Source organism: Lipotes vexillifer, unplaced genomic scaffold (assembly GCF_000442215.2).
Source record: "Lipotes vexillifer unplaced genomic scaffold, Lipotes_vexillifer_v1.1 scaffold213, whole genome shotgun sequence".
Lineage (NCBI taxonomy): Eukaryota > Metazoa > Chordata > Mammalia > Artiodactyla > Lipotidae > Lipotes > Lipotes vexillifer.
In genome coordinates, this window is record NW_006780610.1 from 859,061 (window position 1) to 873,935 (window position 14,875).

A 14,875-nucleotide genomic window follows, 5' to 3' on the forward strand; every position below is an offset into this window, starting at 1 on the left:
ACATTCTCGCCAGCATTTGGTGGTGTCAGTGTTCTGGATTTGGGCCATTCTAATAGGTATATAGTAGTATTTCATTGTTGTTTTAATTTGCATATCTCTAATGACATGTAGAGTAGAGCATCTTTTCGTATTCTTATTTTCCAGTTGTGTATCTTCTTTAGTGAGGTGTCTATTAACAACTTTGGCACTTTTTTTTTTTTTCTTTTTTTTTTTGTGGTACGCGGGCCTCTCACTGTTGTGGCCTCTCCCGCTGCAGAGCACAGGCTCTGGACGCGCCGGCTCAGCGGCCATGACTCATGGGCCCAGCCGCTCAGCGGCATGTGGGATCTTCCTGGACTGGGGCATGAACCCGTGTCCCCTGCATCGGCAGGCGGACTCTCAACCACTGCGCCACCAGGGAAGCCCATGGCACATATTTTAATCAGGTTGTTTGTTTTCTTATTGCTGAGTTTTAAGAGTTCTTTGTGTATTTGGATAACAGTCCTTTATCGGATCTGTCTTTTGCAAATAATTTCTCCCAATCTGTAGCTTATCTTCTCACTCTCTTGACATTGGCTTTCACAGAGCAGCAGGTTTTAATTTTAATGAGTCCAGCCTATCAATTATTTCTTTCATGGATCCTGCCTTTGGTGTTAGATCTGAAGTCACTGGCATACCCAAGGTCATCTTGGTTTTCTCCTATACTATCTTCTAGGAGTTTTATAGTTTTGAATTTTACATTTAGGTCTGTGATCTATTTTGAGTTAATTTTTGTGAGGGGTGCAAAGTCTATGTCTAGGTTCCTTTTTTTGCATGTGGCTATCCAGTTGTTTCAGTACCATTTGTTGAAAAGACTGTCTTTGCTCCATTGTATTGCCTTTGTTCCTTTGTCAAAGATCAGTTGACTGTATTTGTGTGGGACTATTTCTGGGCTCTCTATTCTGTTCCATTGATTTGTCTATTCTTTTACCAATACCGTACTGTCTTGAAGTTGGGTAGTGTCAGTCCTCCAACTTTGTTCTTTCCCTTCAATATTGTGTTGGCTCTTTAGGGTTTTTCCCTCTCCATATAAACATTAGAATCAGTTTGTTGATAGCCACAAAATAACTTGCTGGGATTTTGATTGGGATTGCCTTGAATCTATAGATCAAGTTGGGAAGAATGGACATCTTGACAGTATTTTCTTATCCATGAACATGGGGATATCTCTCCATTTATTTAGTTCTTTCTTGATTTCCTTTATCAGAGTTTTGTAGTTTTCTTCATATAAATCTTGTATGTATTTTGTTAGATTTATACCTAAGTATTTTATTTTTGAAGGTGCTAAAGTAAATGGTATTGTTTTTAATTTCAAATTCCACCTATTCATTGCTGTTATATATGAAAGTGATTGACTTTTGTGTATTAACCTTATACTCTGCAGTCTTGCTGTAACTGCTTATTAGTTCCAGGAATTTTTTTTTCTCAATGCTTTTGCATTCTCTACATAGACAATCATGTCTTCTACAGATAAAGGGGGTTTTATTTCTTCCTTCCCAAACTGTACACCTTTCATTTTCTTTTCTTGTCTTATTCATTAGTTAGGACTTCTAGTACAATGTGGAAAACTCGTGGTAAGAGGGAACATCCTTACCTTGTTCCTGATCTTAGTGGAAAAGCTTCTAGTTTCTCACCATTAAGTATGATGTTAGCTGTAGGGTTTTTGTTGATGTTATTTATGAAGTTGAGGAAGTTTCCCTCTTCCTAGTTTGCTGAGAGTTTCCATCATGAATGGCTCTTTGATTCTGTCAAATGTTTTTTTCTGCATCTATTGGTATCATGTGATATTTCTTCTTTAGTTTGTTTATGTGATGGATTACATTGATTTTCAAATGTTGAATCAGTTTTACATACCTGGATTAAACTCCAGTTGGTTGTAGTGTAGAATTCTTTTTATATATTGTTGAATTCAATTTGCTCGTATTTTGTTAAGGATTTTTGCGTGTATGTCCATGAGAGATATTGGTCTCTCATTTTCTTGTGAAGTCATTGTCTGGTTTTGGTATTAGGGTAATGCTGGCCTCATAAAATAAGTTAAGAAATATTTTCTCTGCTTCTGTTTTCTGAAGGAGATTAGAGAGAATTGGTAAAATGCATTTTTAAATGTTTGGTAGAATTCTAGTGAATCCATCTGAGCCAGATGCTTTCTATTTTGGAAGGTGATTAATTACTGATTCAGGTTCTTTAATAAATATAGGTCTATTCAGATTGTCTTTTTCTTTTTGTGTGAGTTTTGGTAGATTGTGTCTTTCAACAAATTGGTCCATTTCAAATAGATTATCAAATTTGTCAGCATAGAATTATTCATAGTACTCCTTATATTATCCTTTTAATGACCATGGAACTGTAGTGATCCATGCAGTGATCCATCTCTTTCATGTCTGATATTAGTAATTTGTGTCATCTCTCTTTTTTCTTATTAGCATGTCTAAAGGCTTATCAATTTTATTGATCTTTTCAAGGAAGCAGCTTTTGGTTTCCTTGATTTTTCTCTGTTGACTTCCTGTTTTCAATTTCATTGATTTGTGCTCTAATTTTTATTATTTCTTTTCTTATGCTTACTTTGGATTTAATTTGCTCTTCTTTTTCTAATTTCCTGAAGTGGAAGCTTAGATTATTGACTTTAGATCTTTCTTCTTTTATAGCATATGCATTCAATGCTATAAATTTCCCTCTATTCACTGCTTTGGCTGTATCCCACAAATTTTCATAAGTTATAGTTTCATTTTCATTTAGTTCAAAATATTTTTAAATTTCTCTTGAGATTTCTTCTTTGACCCATGTGTTATTTAGAAATGTGTTGTTTAAGCTCCAAGTACTTAGGGATTTTTCACTTATCTTTCTGTTACTGATTTCTGATTTTATTCCATTGTGGTCTAAGAACAGACATATTATATGATTTCTGCTCTTTTAAATTTGTTAAGGTGTATTTTATGGCCCAGAATGTGGTCTGTCTTGGTGTATATTCCATGTGAGCTTGAGAAGAATGTGTGTTCTGCTGTTGTTGGGTGAAGTCAAAGTAGCCTCTAATATCAGTTATATCCAGTTTATTGGTGGTGCTATTGAGTTTAACAGTGTCCTTACTGCTTGCTGAATCTGTCCATTTCTGATAGAGGGATGTTGAAGTGTCCACTTGTAATAGTGGATTCACCTGTTTCTCCTTGCAGTTCTATCAATTTTTGCCTCCTGTATTTTGATACTCTGTTGTTAGGTGCATACACAGTAAGGACTGACATGTCTTCTTAGTTATTTGACCTTTATATCATGTAATGCCCCTCTTTATCTATGATAACTTTCCTTGCTCTGAAATATGCTCTGTCTGAAATTAATACAGCTACTCCCACTTTCCTTTGATTAGTGTTAGCATGGCATATCTTTCTCCATCCCTTTACTTTTAATCTATGTGTCTTTTTATTTAAAGTGGGTTTCTTATAAACAACATAGGGTTGGGTCTTATTTTATAATCCAGTTTGAGAATCTCTTTCTTTTAACTAGTTTATTTAGACCATTGACATCTAAAATGATTATTGATATAGTTGGGTAAATATCTACCATAATTGTTACAGTTTTCTATTTTTTTGCCTGTGTAATTTGTTTCTATTTTTGTCTTCCACTCTTTTTCTGCCTTTTGTGGTTTTAACTGAGCATTTTATATGATTCCACTTTTTCTCCTTTCTTAGCATATCAGTTATATTTCTTTTTTACTTTTTTAAATGATTACCCTTAAGTTTGCAAATAACATTATAACTAATCCAAGTCTGTTTTCAAATAACACTATACCACTTCACAGATATAACAATCCTAATTCCTCCTTTCCATCCTTTGTATGATTACTGTCATTCATTTCACTTAGACATAAGTATGTATAAGCATGTACATATATATATATACATAAGCATACACAAATACATCACTGCTATTTTTATTTTGAACAAACTGTTATCTGTTAGATCAGTTAAGAATGAGGGGACTTCCCTGGTGGTCCAGTGGTTAAGACTTCACCTTCCAGTGCAGAGGGTGCAGGTTCAATCCCTGGCTGGGGGGCTAAGATCCCACATGCCTTGTGGGCCAAAAAACCAAAACATAAAACAGAAGCAATATTGTAACAAATTCAATAAAAACTTAAAAAATGGTCCATGTCAAAAAAAAATCTTTTAAAAAAAATAATAAGTTCTTATTTTGCCTTTACCTGTTCCATCTCTGATGCTCTTTTCTTTGTGTAGAGCCAAGTTTCTGACCTATGTTATTTTCCTTCTCTCTAAGGAATTCCTTTAACATTTCTTGCAGGGCAGATCTACAAGCAACAAACTCCATCAGTTTTTCTTTGTCTGAGAAAGTTGTTTTGTTTTGTTTTGTTTATAAATTTATTTATTTATTTGTTTTTGGCTGTGTTGGGTCTTTGTTGCCATGCACAGGCTTTCTGTAGTTGCGGTGAGTGAGGCCTACTCTTCGTTGCGTTGCGAGGGCTTCTCATTGCGGTGGCTTCTCTTGTTGCGGAGCATGGGCTCTAGGCGCACAGGCTTCAGTAGTTGTGGCACGTGGGCTCAGTAGTTGTGGCTCATGGGCTCTAGAGAGCAGCCTCAAGTAGTTGTGGCACACAGGCTTAGTTGCTCCGTGGCATGTGGGATCTTCCTGGACCAGGGCTCAACCCCGTGTCCCCTGCATTGGCAGGCGGATTCTTAACCACTGTGCCACCAGGGAAGTCCCTGAGAAAATTTTTGTTTCTCCTTCACTTTAATTTTTCGAGGGATAGAATTCTAAGTGGGTGGGTATTTTCTCTCAACACTTTAAATATTTCACTCCCTTCTCTTCTTGCTCACATGGTTTCTAAGGATGTAATTTTTTATTGTTGCTCCTCTATAGGTAAGATGGTTTTTTCCTCTGAAATATTTCAAGATTTTTTATCTTTGATTTTCTGCATTTTTGAATGTAATATGCCTAGATGTCGTTTTTTTGTGTCATTTATCCTGTTTGGTGTCCTCTGACCTTCCTAGATCTGTGCTTTGGTGTCTGACATTAATTTGGGGAAATTCTTTGTCATTATTGCTTCAAATATTTCTTCTGTTCCTTTCTTTCTTCTCCTTCTGGTATTCCCATTATGTGTATGTTACTCCTTTTGTAGTTGTCCCACAGTTCTTGGACACCCAGTCTATTCTGGGTGGAGGCTTTTTTCTTTCAGTCTTCTTTTTCTCTTTGCTGTTCAGTTTTGGAAGTTTCTATTGAGATGTCCTCAAGTTCAGTGATTCTTCCCTTGGCTGTGTCCAGTCTACTAATTAGCTCATCAAAGGCATTCTTCATTTCTGTTACAGTGTTTTTGATCTCTAGCATTGATTTTTTATTTTCTTAGACTTTCCATCTTTCTGCATACATTGTCCATCTGTTTTGTATGCTGTCTGCTTTATCTATTAGAACACTTAGCATATTAATCATAGTTGTTTTAAATTTTTAATCTAATAATTCCAAGGACTACCCTGGTGGCGCAGTGGTTAAGAATCCACCTGCCAATGCAGGGGACACGGGTTTGAGCCCTGATCTGGGAAGATCCCACATGCCGCGGAGCAACTAAGCCCGTGTGCCACAATTACTGAGCCTGCACTCTAGAGCCCACGAGCCACAACTACTGAGCCTGAGAGCCACAACTACTAAAGCCCGCACGCCTAGAGACCGTGCTCCATAACAAGAGAAGCCACCGCAATGAGAAGCCCACACGTCGCAACTAGAGAAAGCCCGTGCGCAGCAACGAAGATCCAACGTAGCCATAAATAAATAAATAAAATTTTTTAAAATAATAATAATAATAATTCCAACATCCCTGCCATGCCTGAGTCTAGTTCTGATGCTTGCTCTATCTCTTCAAACTTCATTTTTCTGCCTTTTAGTTTACCTTATAAATAGGCCTTTAGTAATATAATGATAAGGTATGAGGGCAGAAGAAGTATTCTATAGTCCTATGATTAGGTCTCAGTCTTTCGGTGAGACTGTGCTCTTGGACTGTGAACTCTACCAGTGCTTCTTAGTCCCCCTCATGCCCCTTAGATGGGGCAGGATGGCTGGAGGGGGCTGCAGTTGGTTATTTCCCTTCCCCCAGGTAGGTTAAGCTCTGATCAAGTCCCAGCAGATTAAGATCTGGTAAAATAATTTCTCCTGAGGGTAGGCCTTGTTAAGAAGGACAGAATGCTCTGGCATATTTTTAAATGGCTCCTTTTTCCCCCTCCCCCTGCTGGAAGCATGAGGGGATTTTTCTCCAATATTCACTGTGAGAACCTGGTCAAGCTTCTGGAGGTAAAACTCACAAAAGTGTGGGACCACCCCCACCCCATGAGTGGATCCCCCCTGGAGTTTTTAACTCTTAGACTTGTTCACACAGAGCTTCCAGTAGGAATTCTGTAGTTTAGATTTTCCTACCTCTGCACGAGTTCCTGTGGCGGTTTCTTTTTAGTAAATTGTGAGTCTCTGTGTTCACCGGTCTGTCTCTTGGTGGGGAGCAGCAGTTTGCCCTGTGACCTCAGTTCTCTGATGGATCTAAAAAGGATAGATGATTTTGCAGGTTGTTCAGCTTTTTACTTGTCAGGATGAAGTGGCTACTTCCAAGTTCCTTCCACACTGGACCCTTCTCTGAATCTTTTCTTCAGCCTCTAATTCTGATATCATGGATGCAGTAGAAAACCAAAAACATGACAATATACAAAAATATCTTTATGACCTTAAGATTGGGAAGGATTTTTAAAATAAGAGAATAAGCATAAATTAGAAAAAGTATATAACCTTTATATTCCTGGAAAAGGTAATATCTGTATATTCGACTGTACTATAATTAAAGCAGAGGCAGCTCATCTCTCTTCCACATAGCATCAGTTGAGGTGGTTCAACTGGGGCTATTGGATCCACTTCCAAGATGATCCATTCATGCGGCTAACAAAATTGGTGCTGGCCGTTGGTTCTTCTGTGCACGGATGCCTCCAAAAGGTATCTTGGGCTTCCTCATCCCAGGGTGACAGGATTCTAAGAGCAAGTGTCTCAAGAAACAGGAAGTGGAGGCTACCATTTTCTTAAGGCTTGAGCCCCCAAATCAACAGAGCATCATTCCCATCATATTCTATTGATCAAGCGGTCACAGAGCCCAGATTCAAGAGAAGGGGAGTAGACCCCACTATCTTGCTGGGAAGAGGGTCAAAGAATTATGGACCATATTTTAAAACCACCTCAGTCCACTTTCTGGACATAAGTTATTTACATTTTTACCACTTGGAAAATTTATTCTTCCCCTTGCAAGACTCCCCATTAAAGGTCTCATCCCTTTACAACATTGGGCTCCAGATCTGGCATCTCATCATCTAAGTCAGATCCAGGTACAAATGAGACCTCTCAGATGCAGTTTCTCAGATATAGCTCCTTGAGTGTAATTCTTCTCAGACCGAAGACCTGTGACCTAAAGAAACATGTTGTCTACTCCCCACATACCCAGCATACGGTGATGGGGTAGGCATAGGATAACTTATAGATACATTCATTCAAAGGGGAAAAAACCTGGAGGCACATAGCAGTCACTGGTTTATAGAAATTCTGAAATCCAGCTGGGCATATGTTGCCAGTTCCTTAATTAGATCCAATACTACTTTCCGGGAGTTGTTTGCATGGCTCTTTGGTTTTGTCCTCTGAATCATCTTTCCTTTTCCATAGGAAACCTGAGATTGCCTTCTCAGTCTTCCTCCTTGTTGTAAAAGGTTGGGGGTCCAAAGAATTCTTTCCATTTTGTACCATCTCTGCCCCCTTTTAATCTGAGCTAGCAATGCTTCTGCCAGAATGATTCTCTTAGAAACTTGAGAATAGAAGCCTGAATGGTCTTAAGAAGGCTGTCAGTGAGGGCTTAAAGGAAAGTGAGGAAAATCTTATTGGAAGACACCTGCTAGGTAGTGATGGAAAGTCTGATAACACTGTCACCTGCAGTAACATGGAACTAGGAAATGTACCTGATGAACTCAGTGAAATATAAGGAGATTTCCAGACAAAGTAATGAAGTGCCACCTGGCTTCTCACTGCCTATGATAAAAATGTAAGATGAGAGAGATGAGCTTCAAAAAAAAAACATAGCAAATAAAAAAGTCCAGGACTCACAGTCTGGAAATGCTTCTCATTTCCAATCTCTCCAGAAGGCAAATAGTTCTAAATTAAGAAAGGGTCAAATCCAGAATGGGACAATAAAAATCTTTCGTTAAGATGTCAGAATGATTTAAGACTATGCTTCATAGTCTCCTTCAGACCAAAAGGCCCTATAAAAATCGTAAGGGCAAGTCTCACAGATACTCTTCCTTAAACAGTAAGATTTTTACGAATCTTAAGGGCATTGTCTCACAGCAGCTATACAGGAAGCCCAAAGTAGAGAAGGTCTTATCTTCAAGAGATTTGTGATTGTGGCTTTTAGCTAATGAAGTAAATTTCAATAGTGTTCATAGAAAACCCACCAAGTTTCATTCTGGTGGAAGCATTGCCACCTCAGACTAATAGCGGCAGAGATAGTGCAAAATAGACTAGTACAGAATCCTTTAGACCCCAACCTTTTACAGGCTTCTATTCAAGGCCCTTTCAGCTTCACTCACATTCTTTTTGTGGCCTTTTATGCTTCTTTCTGCTTCCAAGTCCCAAAGCCAATGTCACATGTTGTTACTGTAGCACCCTATTTCTGATACCACATTCTGTTCCAGTAATCTTTTGCTACATAACAAACCACTATGAAACTTTATGGCTTAAAACAACAATGTGGGCAGTGCTGGGTGGCAAAAGCTGGTCTCTCTTCCCTGCAGTGTCAGCTGTGGTGGCTTGACCCCAACTGGAGGATCCACTTCCACCACAGAGCTGACAGGTTGGCTCTGGCTGTTGCTTTCTCTCCATATGGACCTCGCCACAGTGTGGCTTTGCCTCCTCACACATGCCAGTTGGGTTCCAAGAGTGAACGTCCCAAGAAAGAAGAAGTGGAAACTGCCAGTTTCTTAAGACCTGGGTCCAGAAACTGGCACAGTGTCATTTCCACCATAGTTTATTGGTCAAGTATCACAGAGATCAGTGGAAGGAATGTCAAAGAATCTGGGAATCACAGTCTTTGGAAGGTTTTATCCTTTGGCTTTTGTATTTCACCCTTTTATTTATTTATTTTTTTTGCGGTACGCGGGTCTCTCACCGTTGTGGCCCCTCCCGCTGCGGAGCACAGGCTCCGGACGCGCAGGCTCAGCGGCCATGGCTCACGGGCCCAGCCGCTCCGCGGCATGTGGGATCTTCCCGGACCGGGGCACGAACCCGTGTCCCCTGCATCGGCAGGCGGACTCTCAACCACTGTGCCACCAGGGAAGCCCTATTTCACCCTTTTAATCCATATAGAATTTTTTTTTTAAATCATCACTGAACTGGTTATATTTTTTCCTTTTTATGTGCTTTAATTAAGTAAAATTTACATACAGTGAAATGTACATATCTTAATATACAATTTGATGAGTTTTAATTAATATAAGCAGCCATGTAGCCACAGCCCCAGTCAAGATAAGAGTCATTTCTACCACCCTGGATGTTGCCTCATGCTTCCTTACGGTCAGCCTTCACTCTCACCTTTATTCTGATTTCTGTCACCATAGGTTAGATTTTCCTGTTCCTGAAATTAATGTATAAATGGAATCAGATTGTGTGTACTATTTTGTTTTTGGTTTCTTTCACTCAAAATATTGTTTTGAGAAGCATTCGTCAATAGTTCATTCTTTTTTAATGCCAAGTGGTATTCCAGTAAATAAATATACCACAATTTGTATATCTGTTCTCTTGTTGATGGACATTTGGGTTGGTTCTAGTTTGGGGCTATTATGACTAACCTGCTATGAACATTTTAATAAGTGTCTTTTCACTGCCTGCTGATGCAGGGGACACGAGTTCGTGCCCCGGTCCGGGAAGATCCCACATAATGTTTTCACTTATTTTCATTACTCTTTTCTCTTTGAGTTCCTCATTTTTATTTGTTTTGTTTTCAATGAAAGAGTCATATTATGACATGGAAATTCTAACCATTTCTTAACAGGCTTCAGCCAATTCTTCTTTTATTAAGTCTACCTTCACACCGACCTGCAGGGGCCCCTGCCCATTCTTGGGCCTTTTGTGAATTATAAGATGGAGCAGCTTGGCTCTCATCATTCCCCACTCTTGGTTAAGGATTCAGCATTCTTGGGTCTGCTGAGTCAGTTACTACTTTGTCACTCTGCTTTCCAGCTTCCAGAATTTTAAGTTGTCTCCTTTCTTGTTATGTGGCTCATTTTAGTGGGTTTTAAGAGAAAAAAGAGTTAAATATATATTTCAATGCATCTTGTTTACCCTTTTCTTTGTTTTCCTTTCTTTCTTTTTCAGCCGTCACCTTCCACATCCTGCCTCTCTCTCTTTGTTTTCTTCTCTCCATCTTGCTTCCCCTTAGATTTAGAAGGACGACGGTGGAAGAATCCTCAGACAGCATCTGGCTCAGCCCCTCCATTTTGTGGATGGCAAACCTGAGGCCCAAAGAGGACAGCAGTCCATCCACAGCCCACACAGCTACTGCTCTTACCTTTTTGCCTTTAATAACAAAAGAGACTTTTTGCCCTCCTGCCCTTCAGTTAGTGAGCCAGGACAGTGTGAAGAAGCAGAGTACCCCCTACTCAAGTGGAAGCCTAGAAGTCAGGTCAGCAGAAGGAATGCCGTAGCTGGCCAGGCAGCTGCAGGTCCTCTCTGGAGACCAAGAAGCAAGTATGGGTAGGACTGCCTCTTTCTTCCGTGCTCGCCCTGCCTCTGCCCTAGCACAGTGGCAGGTGGGAGGTTGCAATTAGGAGAGTGCCCAGCTGTCTTGACAGGAGAAACTACTGAAACAGAGAAATACATCGGTGGGACCCTCAGGTCCTTTGCATGTTTTTCTTTATTCCAGTTTTCTTCTATTTTCACTACTTTCTTTGAGCCTGAGTGTGGATGTAGAAGATAACAAAGGGACTCTAAGGCCCAGAACGGAAGGCAAGGCAAGTGACTGCTGGTTTGACCACTCTTAAGTCCAAAGCCAAACACACACAAGCACTAATATTGCCAGAGCCCCCAGCTCCATACACAGAGCATGTAAGAGGTACCAAGAATATGTAAGGCAACCAAGGACCGAAAATGAAAGTACATACATCTGGAAAATTGCTTAGATCTTCTTTTCAGCGTACAGAAGACAAAGTGCAAGTTCTGTGCCTTGGCTGGTCTGGGCTGTTCTCCCAGCAGGCTGCGTTCCCAGAGCTTTGGTCATGCAGTTTGGGCTGGCAGCAGCTGGGTACAGCCACCCTCTACCCCCTCCCACGGTGTTTCACAGCTTAGCAGCTGGGAATCCTGTAGAGACCAGAGCCGGGGTATGAAAGACGAGGAGAGCACGGTTGTCTGACTTCTCTACCCTGGATACTCTATAAGCTGCTTTGATTCTTTGTCTCCTGCAGTTTGCATTTACTTGAACAAGAATGGCAGCACAGGCCCCCACTTAGATAAGAAGAAGGTCCAGCAGCTCCCTGACCATTTTGGGCCAGCCCAAGCCTCCGTGGTGTTGCAGCAGGCTGTGCAGGCTTGCATCGACTGTGCTTATCACCAGAAAACCGTCTTCGGCTTCCTCAAACAGGGTCACGGTGGCGCAGTTATCTCAGGTAAGTGCCCCTGGGCTGGTATGGCTCCTAGTCAGAGGGGCGGGCCTTTTCAACTGGCTAATTTCTAGCAAGGCATCCTGGTTTCTACTTCACACCTGTAGGCTCTGGAGAAATATGAAAGTATTCCATTTCTCAGAGAGTCCTCATTTTCAACTCCCAGAGCCCCTCCAGGTCTTCTGCATATCACTGCCAAGTAGAATACCCACGCAGACTCTGTCTCCCTGCCTAGCCTCTCCCATACAGAAAATATGTGGCTGCGTTGCTTTAAAGATGATCACGAGAAAAAATCCAGAGGAGGCTGTATTGTGGAAACAGTAGAGTTTCTCCAGACTGCCATAGCCTCCTAGCTGGCTTCAGGGAACCACAGAACCCTTCTCCCATTCTTTTGACTCCTTAGCTTCCCAGTCCTAAGCCAGCCCTGATACAAGGGAATTGAATCTCAGGGCAGAGTGGGAAGAATCATCCCTCTCTTTCCTGCTATGAGAGTTTGAGTCAGTTGCACAGAGTATGGTTTTTTGGTTGGTTTGTGTTCACTGAGAATAGTCACTTTTTCTGCTGTGCCCTGCTCTGTTTCAGTTTTCCTAAGTCCAAAACCCCATTCTTACCCACCAAACCTGTGAAGACTTGACCTAGAGCCTTTCAATCTTTTTGTCTTTTAATAAATTTATTTACTTTATTTATTTATTTTTGGCTGCGTTGGGTCTTCATCGCTGCATGTGGGCTTTCTCTAGTTGCGGCGAGCGGGGGCTACTCTTCATTGCGGTGCGCAGGCTTCTCACTGCGGTGGCTTCTCTTGTTGCGGAGCACGGGCTCTAGGCGTGCGGGCTTCAGTAGTTGTGGCTCTCGGGCTCTAGAGCACAGGCTCAGTAGTTGTGGCGCATGGGCTTAGTTGCTCCACGGCACGTGGGATCTTCCCGGACCAGGGCTCTCACCTGTGAGAGAGTGAGATTGGCAGGCGGATTCTTAATTGGCAGGCGGATTCTTAACCACTGCGCCACCAGGGAAGCCCCAGCCTTTCGGTCTTAATTGTGCACTACTCCGTAATCTCCTGCCCCTGCCCTCTAACTAGTTGCAGTATCCAGCCTCAGGAAACCCAGCTGACATGGAAGACCCCATAAATACCACCTTTTAGCAAACATTCATTGAGTCCTTACTCTGTGTTAAGAGGTTATTGCCAGACACTGGCCAGGGGAAGGGAAGAAAAGAAGATGACATGCTCAGGCTCTGCCCTGATGGAAAAGAAAGACTAGCTCACAGCTAACTGTGGGAGGTGTTATATAATATGTGAGAAACGCATGCAGGGTGGTGTGGGAGCCCGGATGAGGGAGTAATTGGCTGCATGAAGGATGGGGGCAGGCAGGGAGGGAATTGCTATAAAAGGCTGAAAACTGCATGGGAAATCAAGCCTCCCTTTCCTTCTGAGGCTGAAGCCTCTGCCTGGCCTCTCCTTTGCTTCTGTGCAGCAGTCTACAGGGACCCGGCTTTCTTTACCACTTTTCTTTAGCAGCTCTCACCCACACCTTCTCTAGGGTTCTTCCTCTGTCCCAAAATTGGTTCCTGAGAATGACCTATCTCCCCATTTCCTTCCTGCCCTCAGAGACAGATGTAGAGGCCTTTTGCTTGTTAAGGATTATACAGATACATTTTGAATAGAAATAGGTGGGGACTTTAAAAATAAAACAGGCATGGAATAGTTCCACATGTTGCCGAAATTCTAGTTGCCCTTATCCAGATCAGATTGTACACCTCAGCCACTGCTGGCAATAGCTGTATTCTCCTCTTCTGCCCAGCTTCTCTGTTCTTGGGCAATTCTTATGGAAATGGAACCCCAAATGAACAGATTTCCTGGAGGAGGCCCAGCCAACTGATGGAGCAGATAGAATTACGTTCAGTTGTTTCACAGGCTAAGTAAAATCATTCCAGAGCCCCAGGTGCAACAGACCTGCCCTGGCCACTCCCATCATTGCAAGCCCTGGAGTTGGAGGCAAAAATCAAACCCTCAAGGGAGGGAGGGGAGGGGAAGGAGGGAGGAAACCTGGGCACCGATTGCCTCTGTGTAAGCAGGGAAGCCTGAGGCAAGCAGTGGGCTGGACTCCTCCTGCCCTGCCTGCACTGCTGAGCTGAGGAGCTGACGCGCTCAGCCCTGTTCGCTTAACTCCACAGCCGTGTTTGACCGTGAGCAGCACACCCTCAACCTCCCAGCCGTCAACAGCATCACCTACGTCCTCCGCTTCCTGGAGAAACTCTGCCACAACCTTCACAGTGACAATCTGTTTGGCAACCAGCCCTTTACACAGACTCACTTGTCACTCACCACCACAGAGTACAGCCACAGCCACGACAGGTACCTACCAGGTAGGAGCTGGGACGGGGTCTGGGCTAAGAAAGGGGGGCAGGGTAGTAGCAGTCGCAGCAGCAGCGCGGGCCCAGGGCCAGCCCTCAGACCTGCTAGCCTGGCACCTACTACCCCAAGATCTGGTTTTCTGTCCCTTAACTTTGCCATGTCTGGCACTTTTTGGTCTCCTCTCATCTTTACTGTCTCTTCAGGATCTTGTCTGCTATCTTTAGGATTAACCCTCTTTCCTCTGGATTTTTATCCCTAAAAAAATGGTGGTTCACGATTCTCCTGAATCTGCATGTGGAGCCACCGTGAAGTCACAGGACATCTCCCCGTGTGAATCTGGCAGCAAAGGCCTAAGATAGAACTCCCTCGCCAGCGGGAAGGTTTAGTCTCAGGCTACAGATTGAGAAATTTGCTCCCGGTGATTGGCCATCAACTCTTTCCTTTGGCACGTGGCCATAACTCCTCCAGCGCCGCCAGTCTAGCAAGTCAATTCAAGTTCCTGCTGTTTCTAACTAGGCTGGAAAATAAGTTTCTTAGTTAACATACCAGACCCACAACGGGAAAGCGGATGCCACGTGGCCGGATCAGTGACTAAGCACTTCTGAGAGAGGTTTGAGTGAATGGAACTCGGCATCTCTAATCTGGAGCACAGGACACAGAACAACAGGGAGGGAAGGGAAGCTTGGCCTTAAACGTAGCAAGGTAGGTCATTATGGCGAGAGGGAGGAAAGGCTCTTTAAAAGAGTCCTGTGGACCTTGTCCTGGCCAGAGGAATAGAGAGGCAGTGCTGTCAGCGCTGGGGCTGTGCTGCCTGGTGATGGGGGAGCGTAACTCCAAAAGGTGGTCC

At 42.5% G+C, this 14,875-nt stretch overlaps 1 protein-coding gene across 4 annotated transcripts in view; it reads left to right on the forward strand.

Moving 5' to 3' along the window:
* Positions 1-14,875, forward strand: part of SCMH1 (Scm polycomb group protein homolog 1) — a 132,906-nt gene that overhangs the window by 97,355 nt on the left and 20,676 nt on the right. For all 4 annotated transcript variants that reach the window (XM_007453735.1, XM_007453734.1, XM_007453733.1 and 1 more), the window contains 2 exons: positions 11,484-11,684; positions 13,848-14,039. In XM_007453735.1, coding sequence (XP_007453797.1) covers positions 11,484-11,684; positions 13,848-14,039 — 393 coding nt within the window. The remainder of the gene's footprint in view (positions 1-11,483; positions 11,685-13,847; positions 14,040-14,875) is intronic.